Source organism: Trematomus bernacchii, unplaced genomic scaffold (assembly GCF_902827165.1).
Source record: "Trematomus bernacchii unplaced genomic scaffold, fTreBer1.1, whole genome shotgun sequence".
NCBI lineage: Eukaryota > Metazoa > Chordata > Actinopteri > Perciformes > Nototheniidae > Trematomus > Trematomus bernacchii.
In genome coordinates, this window is record NW_022987518.1 from 407,807 (window position 1) to 428,510 (window position 20,704).

Sequence of the window (20,704 nt, forward strand, 5' to 3'; positions counted from 1 at the left end):
AGCTTTCAGAGAAGGCAGGGCGAACACCTCTAACAGTTCAAACTCAGGAAGAACCAGAGAATCAAATGCAGAACCAACAAAGCGGAGGAGGAAGTTTCAGAGGAAGACGTTTCCAGAATGGTGGCTGCTACACATGTGGTCAGACGTCACATTGGTCCAATGCATGTCCCACACAACTCCGTCAACAGCAAGCACCTGTGTATCTTCCTACCCAAGTACAGCCACAAGCACCACAGTATCTTCAACAGCAAGCACCTGTGTATCTTCCTACCCAAGTACAGCCGCAAACACAGGTATACCCTCCCATACAACGAAGGGGCAGAGGAGGAGGACGTTTTCAATCAACAGCAAGAGGTTCCCAAAGTGAAGGATGCTTCAAATGTGGTCAGCTGACACATTGGTCCAGAGAGTGTCCGCAGAACATTGCACCAAACAACGGCCCTCCACAAAGTTACCCAAGGGGAGGTTTCCATGACTATAACAGAGGCAGGGGGTCTCAGGGATGGCAAAGAGGAATAGTATTTCCAAACATGAATGTCTTGAATGTTATTTAATAATAGTGAGTAGCATATTGCATTTAAATATAAATCATCCACAGATTAGTATAAGAAGATTAAAACATAGTAGAAAATTTAGCAGACTATTTTTGTAATTATGAGAAGGAAAGAGATTACGAGTGATGTTGTTCCCCCACACAGAAAACTATTGTGCCCACACAGCTAGTGAGGTCAAGAAAATGGGTTTACGCCCAAAAGATGAAGATGAAAGCCTAGTCCTCGCCCAAGACGGAGGGTCCTTACCAAGTCCTCCTGTTTAAATTGACTGCAGTTCAAGGGGCAGTACAGGCTACACCTGATGTGCAGCTGCTAAGACCAAAAAACAGAAACTCGATTCTGCTGTGGTGAAGTCTGGCTACAAAGGGAGGTGTTTCAATAAGATCGCTTGTCTCAAACCAGTGAAGAAGTCAACAAGAACCCAGCAGAACTAGAGAGTGACTGTTAGCGGGAGAACAGTGACAGAGTGACAGAAACTGGCACAACATTTACCAGCCACCATAGATAGACCCCGTCAGAAGACCGGGGCTGTGTTTAAAGGGGAACTTCATTTATTAAGTTGAGGTATATATGGAGTCAGATTACATTCTCTCATAAACACATTTTTATAATAGGTCTGAAGTTTCTGATTTAAGGCATGAGCTGCCAACTAAATAACATAACACTGAGCTTGGATGAAGAAGTTGTAGGGTTTTTTTTTTTACAACAGTTTCAAGAATCAGTCTTCATTTATTTATGTTCAAGTGAATTTGTTGATTTATAAAGTAGTGCATAAAGCAATATCTATTTTTAAGTGAGGGACATCAGCCCTTCATGTTCTTCTGCGTGCAACCCTCTGTGAGAGTAGTTCGTATTTCCCACTAGTTTAAAGACATATTATTCTGTCATGATTTGTTTGTTTAACAGTGTCAGCCAATCTCTAATACTAGAGCTATTAAGACGTATTAGCAACACCAGTGTGGTTTTTTCGCAGCAACACTGATACATAGTACCATGACAAAAGCCATTATTGAACCAACAAGAAGTAAACTATATTTTTGTACTAATGACAGATTTTTAGTCAAGGTGCATTTATACCATTGGAAGACGATACATCACACAACATCTTTGTACGCCTTGTGGGTACACAGAGGATTTATATGTGTTTGCTACGACGTTATGGGTTTTCCATGTCCTATCCATAATAGAGTAATCATTGCGATATTAATTGAGCATGTTATGCTCAAAGGAGGGAAGGTCATGATTAGTCAGATAATGGATTTCGGTAACGTTGTAGTTGATAAATACTAACATGCTGTCAACAATAGGTCGCATAACAACAAAAGGTATACCAAAGCTTGGGCCTCCTCCAAGGAGGGAGTGGTCCAGTTTTAGATATTAGACAAATAGAAGTGGATGAATATGTCAGAGCTTTGAGTAATATTTTCCAAGTTTTTGTCTACACAGGCTAGGAAAGACTGCACAGATACCAGACGAGACATCAGAAGAGACTCCTGTTCGGCCAGGTGATTGGGTAAGGGTGAAAGTTCCCAAAACACAGTGGGCTGATCCCCGGTGGTCGGAACCGTGACAAGTTGTAAAGAACTTCCCACGCGCTCCGGTTTAAAGGTAAAGAAAAAGGAGCAAATTGACACCACCTCACACATTGTCACCGTTCACTGGCAACTTCCAGAGAAGTTATTGGAAGCTAGGACTGATTTGGCAGAGCTGGAACAAAAACAATAAATAGAAATACGATTAAGATCAACAGCTCAAGAGACGAATTGTCTTTAGATTTTTATAGATTGTACACTAAAGTGAAAACCTATTTTGTTTTTTCACCTGAAAAAGAGTCCAACGTTTAGTTTCTGTTTTCGTATACGTTATTTTTGTACTCATTTACATTCTGTAACTGACAAAACCATGGATAAAATAGAGATTATGTCAAGAACAAAGCCAAAGCAATTGTGGGGTCCCCTAAGGATAGCCCCAGAATAGCATTGTTGATTGTGCTCATTACACTTGGCACCTTTCTGGTTGGATGGGGAGTACAATATCATGAAAGACATGGATCCATTAGTTCACTCGTAGAAAATGCCCACATCACTAACAAAACACCAGCTGTGTTTCAGAGACTTTCACTTATCCCCAGAGCCAAAAGATCAGTTGAGCAACAAGAGGAGGAGTTAGAAATACTCGTTCACAAAGATGAGGAGGTTACAATCAAGATCATTCACCCCCCCTATATGCAGTTCTTGTACCAAATGATGAGATGGGTTTAAGTGATCGGAATATTTAAGTGATGGGGATTTACAATTTAGGGGAATCTCCAAATACACTGGATCCATGTTTTAGTCTGTACCAGAAACACCCCCGTTAAGACTATGGACAACCGACTGGTGACCTGAGCACAATTATTGAAAAGTTATTATAGTAGAAACAGGGTACTAACCCACGAGGACAACTGTATGTACAAACTCTATGAACAAAATTCCCCAACAGATTGTGGCGACAGTGCACAGATGTATCCAGTCACAAAAGTTACTATTGCGCTAAGTAATAGTGAGATTTAAAAAATTCGAGAATATATGGGGACGTCCTTTTATAGTGTGTGAAATATGTGGTGCTTGAAACATGTAAGTATTTCAATTTATAGAAGAAGATGGTTTATTGGATGAGTTATTTGGAGTAGATGTGTTACAGTGGCTGAAAGCAATGTTTAGGGATTTAGTAGACATTAATTGTGTTTAGATGGCATTTAACAACTAAAACAGATGGTATGATTAGAAGATAGAGTGGAGAAGGTTGGATTTACTTTACCTCAGTGTGTTAGAATTTCTATAGGTAATGCGTCCCGAGACCTGGACTCTCTCTCTCTGTCTGTCAGACTACTACGACCCCTATCAGACAAAAGACCTCACTACAGGAGACTCGTCCTCCTTCTCCATCGAACAGACAGAACCAGAGCTGAACCAACAACGACAAGACTGCATCCAGAACCAGAACAGCATGCTGACATAAAGAGGCATACTCTCATCAGGACATGAAGTTCCAAGCTGAGCCACGAGATATGGCACAAGAGCAGAGTGTGGGACATGAAAGCAGAATACGCCCTCCATACAACAGCGAAGAGACTATAAAGAAGGAGATGAAATGCAAAGCAGTTGGGCCACTGAAAAGAGTACCAGCGGAAGGGTTCAAGAGCTGGTGGACTGAGGAGAAGAAGGAACCAGAGGAGAAGACGGAACCTGAGGAGTTGGCATGGTCGAACAGAATGTGAGGGGGTCGTGGCTTGAGACAACATGAGGAGGAGAAAAAGGAAAACGGGAATTAGTGAGTTTATACATAAACACACTTATTCACAAACAAACTTGAATTGACTTTGACGTAAAGACAAAAAGATTTATTAGCCATGAATTAATAGATTGGGAAATTAAAATAGCAATAAAGAGGAAATAATCCTAAAACACACTGAGGGTACTATGAGAAAAAGGGGCAGACATGATGGAAATATTCACTACACTTTAAACAGTGAGTGTTTTGGGACTTAGGAGTACAGAGTAGAACATATTCTTCAATCTTTTCATCATGTAAACGAATTATTCCCTAAGAGATACTTATTCATGGGTGAATTTGGTAGAGATCTAATGTGTTACAATATTGATCTCCAGTTAAAGGGATAGTTTTAGTGACCACTCTATAAGAACAGACACATCTGTGTTTGTTGGAAAATGTTAAAGGGGACTTAGTACCAAGCCAAATATAGTATCCCAATCTAAAGTATTGTTTTCGCCATTGTAGCATAGTTATTACCATAGGAGAACTGTTTGTCTCCAAGATGGAGAGTTGGAAAAGACACTGGGCAAAGAGCGATTGAACATTTAATTTTGGAAAAAGCAATATCATTGGGAGTAATACATGCGGGACCTTGGATCACTCATTGCAATGGTGCATATTATTGACAACCCATATCGTTTAGGGAGAAGGGGTCACTCAACCCACCCAGCAGTTGTTTTAAATCTTACTTGCAGCTACACAGGGAGCGCACGGCACCAAATTATGAGTTTAAAAGACAAGCGTCACCACCTCCTAATGGTCATCCATTTAATCAGGGATGACCTGAAATTTAGAGATGTTATTTAAAGTAGAAACATATCCGCCATAAGTGAAAATTCCTAAATTGAACTACAAACCATGGATGAAATACTTCTGTTTTTAAAAAAAATCCTTGATAAAGGAGGGAATAACTGTTACATGCTCGGACGCCCAAGGTTCCACACACTGTTAAAGGGGTTAGCATAGTTCTTTAAGCAGACCAGAATTGAAGAGAAATTGGTATAATGAGTTATTGATATTCCACCGGTTTTCACACCATTTAAGGAACTTTATCACTGCATTAGAACGGACCACCCAAAGGTACTGAAGTAGGAACCATAAGTGATGAAATTCTCCAATTGTTGTAACTGACCAAAATCTTCTCCCAGAAATGACTGTCTGAAATGCCGTATCCCAGAGTAGATGTTTGATGGTATCATGGAACTAAACCCTTGTATGCAGTCTTGCTACAGGATTAGACTGGGACCTGTGCACTTGTACAGCCAGTGATGTTTTATATGCAGTACCAATGACAGTGGGGCAGTTAATCAACATGGCGAAACGCCCCAAAACCAGTAGGGCTAAGAGACCAGTCAAAGGAGGGAGTTTAGGCTCGACAGTGTACAAGGATAGCATAGGGGTGCCCAGGGGAGTGCTAGATGTTGGAGTTGCATTCCATGTACCCGCACCCTAACGTACCGATTGATCACCACGGCCTTTTCTAGAGAACATATTACTTTCATACTTTAAAAAGTATGAAAGGGGGGAGGGTAAATTTCTCATAAGGGAACAGTTTCAATTGCTAGCAGAACAAGACGACTCAACCCATATACAGATATTGATGAAAATGAAGACAGTGTGTAAATGATGTTAAATGATATGGATGATAAATGATGAGATTGTTCAAAGAATGTCCAAATCATGTGATATTTCAAATGATGAAATATATTTCAAATGATGAAATCATTAGAATGAAGAACCAGCTACAAAGTGGTATTACTTTGCACTATTCAAAAAAGGTTTCTAACTTTTATGTTTTATACTGTTATTAGTGATGTGATTTTTAAATAGTATGTTTTTATACTTTGTAAAACAAGTGCCTTAACACTGAATGTGGTATGGGAACGGTTTCTGTGAAAGGAGGGAGTAAGAAATGTTCTAATACCACAAGTTGCTGCTATTTTAAAAAGTGATATTGAATGTTAAAACTAAAAGTTATGCACAAGGGAAAACTTTTACACCAGAAGACCAACCAATGTATTGTTTGTATTTTTGATGACGGTTATTTGAACCATTCCATTTTGATAGTATGTTTTTGATATGAGTTATGTACTATGCAAAGTTCAGATGAAGAACTCATTGATTTCAGTATTGTGTTCACACCTTAAAAGGTGTGAAAGGAGGGATTGTTAGAAATTAAAATTCAATGTTTTATGGCATGATTTAGTCTAAAACATACCGTCAGTTCAAAAGCAGTCAGATGAAGAACTTATTACTTTTAGTATTGTGTTCACACCTTAAATGGTGTGAAAGGAGGGATTGTTAGAAATTAAAATCAATGTTAAACAGCATAATTCAGTCTAAAACATATTGTCAGTTTAAAGCTGTTTTATTGTGGAAAAGCCCGGAAGTTCTCAGGAAATCAATGCCAAGCTTTTATTCTGAAAAATCCTTTATCCGGTTAGCTTGTGACTAATGTTGCGTTTTCTGAATGTAAAGTGAAAATGACTTGGAGTGTTACACACAAACGTACGGACTTTAACACTACTATCTACTATCGATAGACGTTAAGATATTATTACTGCTGAATATTAAATGAAGGTCTAGTCGATCGTAGTGTTTACAGATACGTGAGAAGCTATGACGTCAGAGGGAATTTCCGTAAAATAAGAACTGTGCCGGAGCGGAACCACTAGGACTTCTAAACTAAGTATTACAGCTGTTTATAAGGTATTAAATAGAAAGTCATGACAGAGATAATGAGGAGAAAATGCTTAAGGAAGTAGGCAGAGAATATCAATGTCGAAATCATCTGTGCTCTCGCGATATCGAACCGGCAAATGAGTAGGGGGCCACCCACTATTTGCACAGCGGGGGACAACGAGACGTGGATAAAAAGGCAGGACGAAAGATAACGCGCTCTCTTCCCTTCGCTGCAGCCTCCCTCAAGACAACACCGGCTTTGTCTCTCCATTCACCATGCTTGTTCTTTAACCACGTTACTTAATTAAACTACCCATTTGAACCTTTTCAGAGACTCCATTAGTCTCGTTATTTTAAGTTTCTTTCCTGGGAGCGAGAAGATCACAAATTATCAACAAGAGCATCTTCAGTATTGTAAACACATCAGGTGTCCTCCTAATGACATGCAGCAGATATACAGAACTTCAGTTTACATTAAAGGCTAAGCCTACAGGATAGAGAGTAGTTTACTAATGCTGATTTAGTGAGTACATGACTTCAAAGCAAACACAGTACACAGTATTTGTGTTTAATCAGGTGTTCACAGCGTTTAAAGAAAGATATTGTAAAACAGAAGAATGAACGTTTTCTAAACTAAAACCAAAAAGCACTCGTTTTGAGGTGATGTGAGAGTGAGTGAAGCAATGTGTGAGTATGAGTTTAGTAACTTGTGTTCTTTATTGTAAATGTATTGTAACATTATAAACCTGTTGTGTTCATGTTCCAGTAGGGGAATAGAGTCACCCCTTTCTTTGTTCACTGTTTCCATAATCCTGTTCAATGTAATCCATCACTCCCTAAGCTTGATCGGAGAGGACGACCTTCTCCCTCTTCAGAACGTTTACATACACGGTGAACATGTGGCAACACAAGTGGTCAGTATTCAAACAGTTCAAACAGTTAATCATCTCAGGATCAACTCAGACTACGGACAACACGATCACAACTGGTGGCTTTGCAATACGTAACACCTCTGTCTTTGAAGTAGGCTTCATTTGTGAAGGTCGGATAAACCAAGATGTGTACTTTAACTATATTTTGATGATAATACTTTTCTACTTTTACTCAAGTAAAATATCTGAGTACTTCTACTTTTACTAAAGTACTAGATCTGAGTACTTCTCCACCTCTGGTTAATGTCCAATGGCTGTTGATATAGAGCATATTCATAGAGTGTATTCCTAAAGCCTACAGTTGATGTTAGATAATGAGTAATAGAAGACGCCCCCACCCGATAAGAAAAATATAATCTTACTGATATTTTCTTATGATAAAATAATACTTATATACTTGAAGACACGATGATGTCAGTTTTTTGATACATGTTTCAGCCATAGGGCAGGAACATTTGATAAGTGATCAAAAATTTGCAAATGGGCCCATCTGTGTAGCCAATGGGGTTGTGTTGACAGAACTGTAAAAAACTAGGGCACCCTGAATACATCATGGCCAGAGAAGCAGACTGCTGTAAGATCTCATTCATTAGTAACATAAAGCAACTATGATCAATATTAAATCGAGCTGCCCCCACATGGACACAAACTGTTACTGCAGGTTCAAAGATATTGATTAGTTGAATTGTACAGAAATGTGTTCATGTGACGCTGTATTCATAAAGAAACAAACAATCAGTGAAATATTGATTTTGACTTTCTTTTATTTTAAATGACAACATTAAACAAGAAGTTGATTTTGTGGGAAACAAGAATTACATGCATTACTTCAGATTGAGCTAACAGAGAATGAGATCAGCATGCTCACAAGAATAACAGACTTTTCATTTTAAAAATACAAACTCTGTATAATATTGTGCAATTTCTGTTGTATTGAGAAAAGGTTATAATTTAGCAGGTTCCACATTTAAATTAAAAAAGAGGTGAAAGATACATCTTTATTGTGTATTGTAACAAATGTTTGCAGGCAAGAGTGTTTAAACTAACATTTATAACTCAGACGCTACTATCTTAAAGAGCTTTTCTAATAAGAGTTGAATATTTAATGTAAACCAACCAATTATAAATGTATCATCAGCCAATTTAGAGTCAATCAGAATGTTTTAATACATGTTAATACATGTCTGTTAAACGGCAGTTTCTTTCAAAATGTAATCTATTGGAAATTTACGTTTGGTAATGCGTTCGATCCAGTCTTTGTATTTACAGACGTTCATAGCTGTTCCTGGTCCAGTACAAGCCTCATCAAAACCGCGAACAATCACTCCGTAAATCATGCAGTTGAACATCACTCCTCCACCAGAGTCCCCCTGAGAGAGAGATATGTACAAATTGTTAAACACAGACTTCTGCATCATTTACTGGAATACTTATTTATTATAAGCTGGTCAATCAGGTCAACTCACATCACTTATATCCACTTGATTTCTTTTGAAACAGAAGACCACTTCACGACCAGCGTATTCATTTGTGGCATATGAACAGCTTTCGGGGGGACAGATGACAACCTCGGTGTTTGCACATTGGAGAGTTTTTGACTCAGGGCCGCCCACTAGATGACAAAATCAAAAGGTGTTTTACTACATTTTCTACTGATCTTGTAAATTCAAATAAACTTTTGACTGGCAAATTCATGTTTTTCCTATGTACTGTATGTAAATATTTTTCAACAATGTTACCAACTTCCCTGCACACATAATAATAATAATTATTATAATAATAATAATAATAATAATAATAATAATAATAATAATAATAATAATAATAATAATAATAATAATAATAATAACAATACATTTTATTTGTAAACCACCTTTCATTGCTAAAAGTAATCACAAAGTGCTACAAGGGGCATAAAATACACACTTAAAAACAGAAGTTTAATAAAAGGCTTTTTTTTAAAGAAAGGATGTTAGGCCCTTCTTAAAGGAGCCAGTGGCCTGTAACAGCTGGAACAAACTACTCTCCCTAATCGGCTGCATCTCAACAATTACAATGAAAATCCCAACAGAAAGAAACCTATGTTCCATGACCCTGTGAACCTGGGCCAATTTTAAAAGCCAAGAATCAAACTTCAGTTGTTATAACATAACATTTTTGTATTTTTGTTTCTTATGTTGGTTGTAAATACTCAATGTTTTATAAATATGTTAAAATATGATAATGCAAAGTTTAATTTTTTTTTAACAAACTTATAACTTAAAAAATAATTCAGTGTGTGCAGTATTTATTGTAAAATAAACAAGATTCATCTCACCGTTGTTCCCATGTTTGTCTGCCGTTGTGGCTCCGTGACCAGCAATCTGAACTGTTTTACCTCTGAAATACAAGAAAAAGACGTAACATTCATAAAAAGATGTCAGGGGTTTATCTCAGTTTGAGTTCCTTAGGAGTTTCACTCTCTGACTTATTTAAGATCACAACTCACATTTGGGGAGGATTTTCACAGTCAGGAAGTGATACAATTTCAAATCCCATCTCAGCTTTAGGTAACTTCACCAGCGCGATGTCATGGGTCCCTATATCGTCTCTATATATTTCAGCATGGTTGATATTGATATTAACTGTTTTTACTTTGCCAAGTTGATGCACAGCTAGAATTGCCATCCTCGTGCTGCAAATAATAAAACATTGAAGGGTGACATCAGTTAATTACTGCAAATGCATTAAATTGTAATTCTACGGGTTATTAAACATGAGGACATGATATGATATTTTATGTTATTTAAATGTAAGTCTAAAATAATATTTATTGATTGAATGTATGTAAGTAATTAAAGTAAATCTTTCTCACCTACTCACACAATGAGCTGCAGTCAGAATCCAATCCTTATTGATCAGTGATCCACCACACACGAGTTCCCCGTTCTCATCAATCAGCTGCACATGGTACAGACGTTCAGTAGCAGCACATGTTTTACCTCTGATGATTCTCTTCTGCAGATCCACCACTCTGCCCACTGTCACACCTGAAAGAGAAAACCCACCACCAGGAGACTGAAAGTTAAACACAGTGGTTGTTGTAGAGAGGGTTGGGAGGGTCAGTTACGTGACAAAGAAATGTAATCAGTAACTTTATCTGAGTCTCAAAGTATAAAAGTAATGTAACCTGATTACATTCTGTTATTTTGGATTACCTCAATATCAAATGCAGTGCAAAATAATACAAGAGAAAATAAATATCAATAAGATGTTTTTTACTAAAGTGTATTATGTAAGAAAACAGAAGAATGTGTCCTTAGAAAAGAAGACACCAAGATATTTAGGATCATAAATGATTGATTCTATAGGAAAACCTGCCTTTCATTCAGCATACTCAGTAGCCTATACACCAACACTGAAACACACAGTTAAGCTCACACACACTATTTTATGAACATATAGGTTCACCTGCTGAATTAAAAACAGAACAAATGAAGCAAAGAAAGTGAAACCCATGAAGCAGATTCAGGAGGTAGAAGTATATATTCACACTGAAAGTATTAGCTACAGAACAGTTTACAGAGAACAGATAACATCTGATCCTTTATAACAAACACTAAATGAAATCTGATCTGGAATTCAGCTTCCAGGATCCTGATGGGTTTCAGAAGAAGAGACAACAACACACTGGCTTTCTAAACAGTTTGAAATTCAACTCAACTCTAAATACTTAACTCACCTAAGTGCTATCTCAGAGCATAAGAATGGTGAAAGTAGGCAGCAGAAGTCTGAGTAGAAGCTGATACTCACCGGCCAACAGCAAAAGGAGAAGACTTGTCATCATGCCTGCCATCTCTGCCAGCGTCTGCCCTCCTGGTGCCACAGTGGAGCTTTCTAAACCTCTTCACACTGTCCTGTTGGCCTTCCAGCCACCAATCACCTCAGGAAGGTTTATCCACACAACCCCATTGGCTGCACAGATGGGCCCATTTGCACATTTCTGATCACTTATCAAATGATCCTGCTCTATGGGTGGAAAATGGATCAAAAATACAAGAACTGACCTCATTGTGTCTTCAAGTTGATACGTATTATTTAAGCATAAAAATAAAATATTAGTAAGAGTTGGCCTTAAAGCTCCCATGTCATGCTTTTCCGGTTATTACCCGTCCCCTTGTGTGTTATGAAGGTTTTTATGCATGTAAACGGTGTGCAGAGTCAAAACCCTGAAAGTACACCCTGTAGCGAGTAAAACTCTAACACAGAAAATACCTCCCCAAAACGCCTCGTTGGAGATACGTCACTGCCCATTTGATTCTTCCGGGTACCGCCTGATGTCATGCGGTACCCGGAACGAAATGGACCAATCCCGAAGAGCTATGGCCACACCAGCAGCGGCGTGTTCCTCCTCCAGAGGTTCGATGAACCGGCATTTCACAGACGAAAGCTTCCAAAAACATTGCCCAGTTTGAGGCCGGATATGCACAGCTTGTTTGGACCGTTTGGAGCAGGGGAAGATCTGGGTATACAACCTGTAAGTTTGCATTGTTATTTGTGTATTTATCAAACAAGACTGTTTAAATGTGTAAACTGTGTTGGACTGCTAAGCCATTGACACAGTGCTAACTGTGCTAACTAAGTTGCTAGAGTTTCCATATATCAACTCTAATATCAGCAGATGGCCTTGCATACATGTATCTCATAGCAGGAGAATGTCTGCATTCACACACAAAATACCTATTGACAGTATACTGCGGGTGATTTGCCGGTCAGTCGCGAAACGTAATTACATTATAGCTGGCGTAGCGATCTAACACACGGAGCTTGAGCTAGTTTTGGTCAGAAAAACATTTTTGTGATGCTACGTTGCTAGCGTTTAAATATATCAACTACAATGTCAGCAGATGGCCTTACATGTTTGTCATGGCAGGAGAATGTCTGCAGTCACACACACGGAATACTCATACAGTATACTCCGGTTTACCGTACATTGTGACCGTACATATACTGCATGTAGCTAACGAGGCTAGCTGTATGCTAGCGCAAAACAATGTATTCATGCAAGTTACATTGTATGGTAGCAGAATACCCGTATACGATTGCAATTATAAACACGTTATTGCTAGCCTAATATGAACCACTAGCTTTTGTTCATAGTAGTGTTATTACACTGCATTATAGTTGCCTTTCCTCCAAGCTAACGTTCATATCGTGTTAGCTACCAAGGTAAACAAAGCTAGGTTAGCATATTAGCAGGCAAGCTGTTCATTACACAACTACTACTAACGAATCTAAAACAACTAAGTTTCTCTAATATTTTGTGATTTGCATTTGATTTCGTCCAGCCAGATCCTGGCGGACAATCCATGACGGGGAAGGGATTCTACTACTACTGAGGCGTCGTGCTAAAAGGCACCGCACCGCACCGGCTGTGCGCAGGCAAGAGGAGGAGGAATGGATGATATACCGTGTATATATGTATATTTATGTTCATTTTGAACATTTCTAAAAATAAAGTTTAATGGAAATACTTAGTAGGCCTATCCTTTCTTCCCTGAATTCATATATAGCAAACCATGATTTGATTTCTCATCAAACAGTAGTAGTTTATAACGGGTAAAAATAACTTACTCTTTGTTATGAGCGGCTCGTAGGCCACAACGGAAAGACAAGGAGACATACACGAGTTTACAAAACCACGGCACATTTATTGTGGTAAATGCAAAGATAGGTGGTTGAGAGGATCGCAGAGTTAGTCTTCCTGCAGCCGCTTTGGAGAGAGACTGGGGCCGTAGTGTCCGGAGGTGTCCGTGATCGTGCTGATTAGCTTCTTCAGCTCCACCCCATCGTAAGACAAAGGCCCTGGGGCCGTCACACTCTTCTATAACAACAGTTAAAAATATATATGTATATAAAATATACCGCTGTACCGACGCCATGATAAGACTGATGTTACGCTGAGAGCAGCCGGGAAAAGCACTGACATGGGCGCAGCCTCTCTGGTGGTTGACTAATCAGAACGAGTGGCCGAGCTGACCAATCGGAGCACACTAGGCTCACAGGGAGGGGGGGGCAAGAGCTCCAACGAGTCGTTTAGTGGAGAAAGTGAATACTGCTGAATACACATGCTTGACAGAGATGCTGTATGCGAAACCAATGTGAGTTTGGAAAATTGCACAGTATAAATCTATTTTAGTATACCTCAACAATGTAATTATGATCAGTGGAAATGGCCATGACATGGGCCCTTTAAGTTGACGTTTTGACTGGAAGGAACTCCATTTGAAGCAATGAAGTGAACAAGTTACTGTATATCTGTACAGTAGGTGACTGCATTCACTCTGCATGTGGCCCCTTTAAACCTCTCAGAGATCAGTTCCTTCCTTCAAACAAAGGGAATAATAACCATTTACTCTGGGCTTTTGGGTTGCTAAGATGGGTTTGTGTGTGTGTGTGTGTGTGTGTGTGTGTGTGTGTGTGTGTGTGTGTGTGCTGTAATGCGGGATTTATTTATTTTATTTTTATATCTTTAGTTAGTATCGAAGAAAAGGTGGTCCTCACATCGGTACATTTACAGGAATACATGTGTGGGTGCCTGTGTGTGTGTCTGTGTGTTGTGTGTGTATGTGTGTGTGTGTGTGTGTGTGTGTGTGTGTGTGTGTGTGTGTGTGTGTGTGTGTCTGTGTGTTGTGTGTGTGTGTGTGTGTGTGTGTGTGTGTGTGTGTGTGTGTGTGTGTGTGTGTGTGTGTGTGTGTGTGTGTGTGTGTGTGTGGCTGCTCTCAGCTCTGTAACACGTCGGTGTAGCTTAAGTCAAATCGAGGAGATAAAATTGTAAAATGAAATGTCTGAATTGTCCATTGAAATGAACCACGAGGTTTTAGTGATAGATTACACCGACATTTTGATATTTAAATTGACATTTGGATATATGACAATAGCAGCCGTAGTGTGCTCACGTTTGGTTTATCAATTTATGATGTTCACACCATACGATAACACCCCCACACCAGTAGGCAAATTCAGCGATGTGTGGAGTCCTCTGTTTCAACACCAAATACATATTGGACTGAGTATGCAAACGGGCATAATCTGATCAAAAACCTTGTGGTTCATTTCAATGGACAGTAAAACATGGAAATTATTTAACGACTGAAGAGAGGAAACTCAGCAGAGCCAAGATCACACAATTGACATTTTAATTAGAAATAAAAATACAATTACTGACCCAAAAAAATCCAGTCTTGTGAGAGTGAGGACCACCCTTTCTGCTGCTACACTTAAAGAGAACAAATACAACATTTCAGCACACAAACACTAACACACACACACACACACACACACACACACACACACACACACACACACACACACACACACACACACACACACACACACACACACACACACACACACACACACACACACACACACACACACACACATACACACACATACACACACCACACACACACAACACACACACACACACCACACACACACACACACACACACACACACACACACACACACACACACAAAACACCCTCATAGTACTATAAGCCCTACACCAAGCTATCACTTTTAAGATGACCTTCTTCCTGCAGTGCTATTTAACAATTTCTGATTTAAATCCAGTTATGTCCAGTTTCTTATAATAAAACTCTGAAAGTCGGTGAAATCATTTACATTCAAATGCCCAAACATTTTTTTTTTAATGTCTTATCACATATCGGATAAATTGTCGTCTCTGCTTAAAATAAAGAAATTGCAGAAATAGTGGGTTTTAAAAAAACACAATAAACAAGTGATACTCAACCTTAACTTTACTTCACTTCACGTGTACCTTTGCAACCCAAAAGCCCAGAGTAAATGGTTATTATTCCCTTTGTTTGAAGGAAGAAACTGATCTCTAAGTGAATGCAGTCACCTACTGTACAGATATACAGTAACATGTTCACTTCATTGCTTCAAATGGAATTCCTTCCAGTCAAAATGTCAACTTAAACTAATATTTTCTTATTCTTTAATAATACGTATCTACTTGAAGTCACAATGAGGTCAGTTCTTGTATTTTTGATAAATGTTTCAGTCATAGGGCAGGATCATTTGATAAGTGATCATTAATGTGCAAATGGGCCCATCTGTGCAGCCAATGGGGTTGTGTGGATAAACCTTCCTGAGGTGATTGGTGGCTGGAAGGCCAACAGGACAGTGTGAAGAGGTTTAGAAAGCTCCACTGTGGCACCAGGAGGGCAGACTCTGGCAGAGATGGCGGGCATGATGACAAGTCTTCTCCTTTTGCTGTTGGCCGGTTTACTTAAAAAGGTATATACAATTAAATTAAATGATTTGATGTAAATTTAAAATGTCAACATAAAATAAGTAACATGTCTTCATGTTAAATAACCTCAACAATTACAATCTGAAGCATTTGCAGAAATTAACTGATGTCATCCTTTAAACTTTATTTATTTGCAGGATGGTGAAAGCATATTTCGGTGTGCATCCAGGTGACCAGATAACACAAGTTGAGATCCAAGAAGAACCTGAAAGAAGGACAGACATTAATGGGAACCATGACATCGCTCTGCTGAAGCTACCTGAGCCTATGAAGGGTCTTGAAACTGTAACACATCCTGACTGTAACAAACGTACCGTACTGAGAGGTTTTTTTTTCAATATGTCCGAAAGTTAAACTCCTAAGGAACTCCAACTGAAAAGAAAACTGAAATCTTTTTATGAATCTTAAGTCTTTTTCTTGTATTTCAGAGATGATACAGTTCAGATTTCAGGACTTGGACCCACAACGGCAAACGCAGATGGTGGAAAAGGTGAGATGACTTGTTTATTTTATAATAAAACAGTTCACACTGAGTTCTTTTTTAAAGTTTTGAGTTTGGTAACTTTTTAGAACACTTTGTAGTATCATATTTTACCAAACACATTCATAAAACATAAAGTATTTATAACAAACATAAGAAAGAAAAATAGAAAGATAGGAAGATAAATGAATAAAAAGACAACAGGGAGAAACATTAAAGGAGAGAAGAGGATATATTGTTTTATCTTATCACTTCAAATTGTTCTGTTGTTGGGAACTGCGTGGCCATGCTGGTGTGAAGAGGAACCAGCTCTAAATGTACTGCAGGACAGGAAACAGGTTTTATTGAGGGGGTTATTTTGTCTTTCAGAGTTTTAGAGAGTTTTTCCAGGTTAGCATGATCTGTTAAAAGATTGAACCAATGGTCGATTGATCATTTTGTTCTGTCTTTCCTGTGTAGTGAAATAGTTACAGTTATTGCATTGAACAGCTGTTTTCACCAGGCTGTCAGGAGGCTGAACTCTCCCCCCTCCCTCCCACCTCTCCCCCATGCCCCCATTGGACCTGGACTTTCACACCCCACACACACATCCAGCACCAGACACTTTCTAAGCTGCATTTGACAGTATTTTGCACTAATGTAACATTTTTACTGCAATATATTCATCATTCTAGTGATTGTTATTTTGTACATATTGACTGCCCCTTAATGTGTGCATATATATATATATATATATATAAGTGGGTGTACAGGTGTGTATATATGTATAGTCCTCGGGATTGTGGGAAACAGTATTACGATCTCTCTGTCTGTACACAAAAACTGTAAGATTGACAATAAAGTTGACTTGTTGGAGATGTTGTGGGATGTTGAGAGTGGTGGTGTGTCCTCTGTGAAGGACCTGATATTGGATAAGTTGGATTTTTGAGTAACGTCACATGGGAAATGTGTTATTAGATATGGGGTGTGCCAGTTAATGTCTGTCAGATTAATGTATAGATTTCTGATTTCCATGGAAACAGTTTTGTCGACTTGTGACTTTTTTTTGGGTTGAAGGGAACAAAGTGTAATTAGTAAAGGAGGATACAGTTTGTGGACATTATGGATATCTATTGTCTTTTTCACTGTTGCCTGTTGGTGGAAACATTGTTGACAAATATTTACATACATAAGAAAAACATGAATCTGCCAGTACAATTTGTTTTAATCTTCAAGTTCATTCAATTATGTATTAAAAACAACACCTTTTATATTGTCATCTAGGAGTCAGACACTCTCCGATGTGCAAACACCACGGTTGTTAAGTGTGTATTCAAAAGCTGTCCGTCTGCCCAGCTGGTTGGTTTACATTAAAAGATTAACTATAATTAGTAACGTTCTTTATGTAATGGGAAGAAACTCAGCTAACTGATCTTTTTTTTTTTTAGCAAAAAAAACCACAAGGCTAACGCTGAGCCTCTGAATTAGCCCTGGGAGAAAAAATCTTAACGCCGTTAGCACAGAACTCTAGCTATACCAATCGATATACTTATTGGATCTGCACAAACAAGCTTAGCTAACATCCTGAGATTCCACAGATGAAATATAAGGATCATCACTGAGCGATCAGAACTCGTGACAGGGGAAGCAAATACAGACAACACACGACGTAGCAAAACACGGAGATATGCTCACCTTTAGCTGTTATTCTGATCAAAAGTCGTGTTCAATGGCATTAAAACGAGAAAAAACGTGGCTGAAGGTTAATCCATAGGTTACTCCAATGTGTCTGTCACTTTGAAAAAATTATTGATAATCCATAATTCAATTTTTATGCAAAATTCGGAGAATAAAAATTAGCTGCTAATGAATAGCCACCAGAGTGTGTCGCAGCTCCGGTTTTAGCTACGCGTCACTCTCACTCCTTATTTGGTAACCTGTGTGTGTATGTGGAACTTTCCCTCGATTCCATTGGCTCTAGCGGTTAAAATTAGATTGAGATGTCAATCATCCAAATCGACCAAGGGGGGCCAGAGATAGGTCAAATCCACCCAAATGACCCCAGAAGTGTTTTTCTTTTGCTAAATCTCTCTAAAAAGGTCAAATGTCACTTGTTTTGCATCAATCTTGATACAGGGTACTTATTATATGTTGTACTTTGAATTCCTAAAGCTTTTAGTCTACTAACCCATCATCCAAGGGTAGTTTTCACTATAAGTAAAATAGTGAAAACTAATTGTTGGACGGACACTATAATTGACTGTTTTTTACTATGTTCAATCTGAATTTTCTTTAAAATAAAAAACATCTATATTGATTCTGACTTTTCTACATCCAACTCACAGGTTTATCATTACTTTGAGAAAAAAGATTATTAATTTTCCCCTTTTAGAAGGGAAGATATGGTCATTTGTTCTGGGAATGGCATTTTCGAGCCTGAGACCTGAAAAACAGGCTCAGTGCTTAACAGGTTAAACTATTGTTATGAATGTTTTTTATTTTAAATATGGAACTCAATTGTAAAATGAAAGCTGCGAGCAGCGATGAGCGGTTCTTCAACGATCCACACTGGTCCGCTGTTGTCTGCACGTCGACGCGTCACGCAGATATTTCCAGGACTCAGCCGTTAGCAAACGTGGGTAGTTTCTGGCCGATCAGACAATGGGAGTTACAGCAGTAACATAAACATTGTGTTTGATAACGAGTGATCTGTAGCCATGGCACCGGCTTATGATGACACCCCATAATCGGATTAGATGTCTAGAGGGCTGCCTCATTACCAAACGTGTGAAGTTTTGGGCCTTTTGGAGCATTTCCACTGAAGTTTTGAGAAAAACTGGTTTAATGGCGAGCATTGTGTTTCCATGGCAACAGCATATTATGACAACCCATCATAGGCTTGGATGTCTTGAGGGCTGCATCATTATATAACATGAGACGTTTTGGGCCGTTTGGAGCATGTTCAATGGAGTTATGAGAGAACCGTGTTTCATGGCGAGAATTCAGTGTGTGTGTGTGTCCCATGTTGTGATGTGTGTTTCTGTGCTTTTGCCCGTCGTTTCCCCTACAGTATGTTTGTGTGTGTTTTGCTGTGATAACAATAGGGTCTTCGCCGACCTCTGGTCTCAGACCCTAAATATAACCCTTTTTTAAATTCAACAGAAAGTGCAGTGTCTGAGTTATGAATGATATATTATACTTTCTTGCTTTCAAACTGTAACGATTAAATATGAATGTTTATTTCCACTTGAAAAAGACAGATGATCAAATATATAAGTCTGTTTTTTTTCTAAATAATGCACTGTAATTTGTATGTATCCCACCAAAGGAAATTATTGTATAAAGTTATCTTTTAAAATAAAATAAAGATTCATAATCATTATTTCACTGATTCTTTGTGTTTTTATGATTTAAAAAAATACATGAACAGAATATAGAAAAATGTATTTCCACTCATCAATATCTTTAAACCTGCAATTACTCTTTTTGTCCATGTGGGGGCAGCTATAATACGGCAGGCTGCTTTTATTGTAAAAGATTAATATGAGTGTTTTACTTCCTTTCACTCACATCACAAAGTCCAAAAGAAACCAGCATATCTTGTGGCCTTTAGTTTGTGCATAAAAAAAAGAGTCACCGTGATTGTGCTGCTACTTCTTTGAAGGGAAGGAGTGATTTATCTGTTATTATTATCTGTTGTTATATAATGGTGAACAGGAGAAGTGAGTCGACTAAACTCTGAAAATCATAAAAGGTTGAAGATAAAAACCATATGCTCAGATTTTTGCTTTTGCATATATTTTATTTCTTAACCATACTGTTTAACATTAAATTAATAGAACAAGAAATACATATCCCATACAAAATATATATTAAAAGGATAATGCAGAAACTTGCATCATGCCACCTAGCTGAGTTTTGAACTGGGGTCTCTAGAAAGGAGCTTTTAAGAAAACCACAAAACAGCCATTAAGTCATTGAAAGATGGACTCTAACCGTAACCCTAACTTTTTGACTTTCATGGAGACACTCAACTCACATCACCCGAAAAATAAAACTCAAACATCAATTACAACCACTCTCTGTCGAATTTGTGGACACCTGTGTCTTCTTCCGCAACTCCACCGAGCCTATCAAAACCCTTGCAACCAAGGTATTTTTCAAAAACACAGACCGCCACGCACTCCTCCATAAATCAAGCTACCATCCGAGGCATACGTACAGAGGCTTGATAAAGTCCCAGCTGATACGCTTCCACAGGATTGGTGCCTTCCCGGAGCATAGAGGAGGCAACCAGCACCCTCTTCAGTGCACTGAGACCAAGGGGTTACTCAAGGCGCTTCCTTAGAAGCATCAAAGTGGAGGTCGGCCGAACTTTTAAAGACAAATACAACACCATCTCAACCCAGCCTTCCGGACCGACCCTCGTCCCCCTGAT

The 20,704-nt window shown here is 38.6% G+C and overlaps 1 protein-coding gene and 1 long non-coding RNA gene across 3 annotated transcripts; one reads left to right on the forward strand and one right to left on the reverse strand.

Moving 5' to 3' along the window:
• Positions 1 to 8,648: 8,648 nt before the first annotated feature.
• LOC117471635 (cationic trypsin-like) lies at positions 8,649 to 11,333 on the reverse strand. Its single transcript, XM_034116774.1, has 6 exons — positions 11,276 to 11,333; positions 10,338 to 10,512; positions 9,972 to 10,157; positions 9,801 to 9,862; positions 8,950 to 9,095; positions 8,649 to 8,853 (listed from the first exon to the last, which is right to left on the reverse strand). Exons 1-6 carry the CDS (start codon positions 11,316 to 11,318, stop codon positions 8,671 to 8,673), a joined length of 795 nt encoding a protein of 264 aa, XP_033972665.1. The 5' UTR covers positions 11,319 to 11,333; the 3' UTR covers positions 8,649 to 8,670.
• Positions 11,334 to 15,716: 4,383 nt separating this feature from the next.
• LOC117471652 lies at positions 15,717 to 16,996 on the forward strand. Of its 2 annotated transcripts, none has more exons than XR_004554806.1 (4): positions 15,717 to 15,790; positions 15,944 to 16,131; positions 16,235 to 16,296; positions 16,747 to 16,996. It is a non-coding gene; the product is annotated as an uncharacterized LOC117471652 (long non-coding RNA). The 2 variants fall into 2 exon arrangements; XR_004554805.1 differs by having other exon boundaries at positions 15,944 to 16,091.
• Positions 16,997 to 20,704: the final 3,708 nt, after the last annotated feature.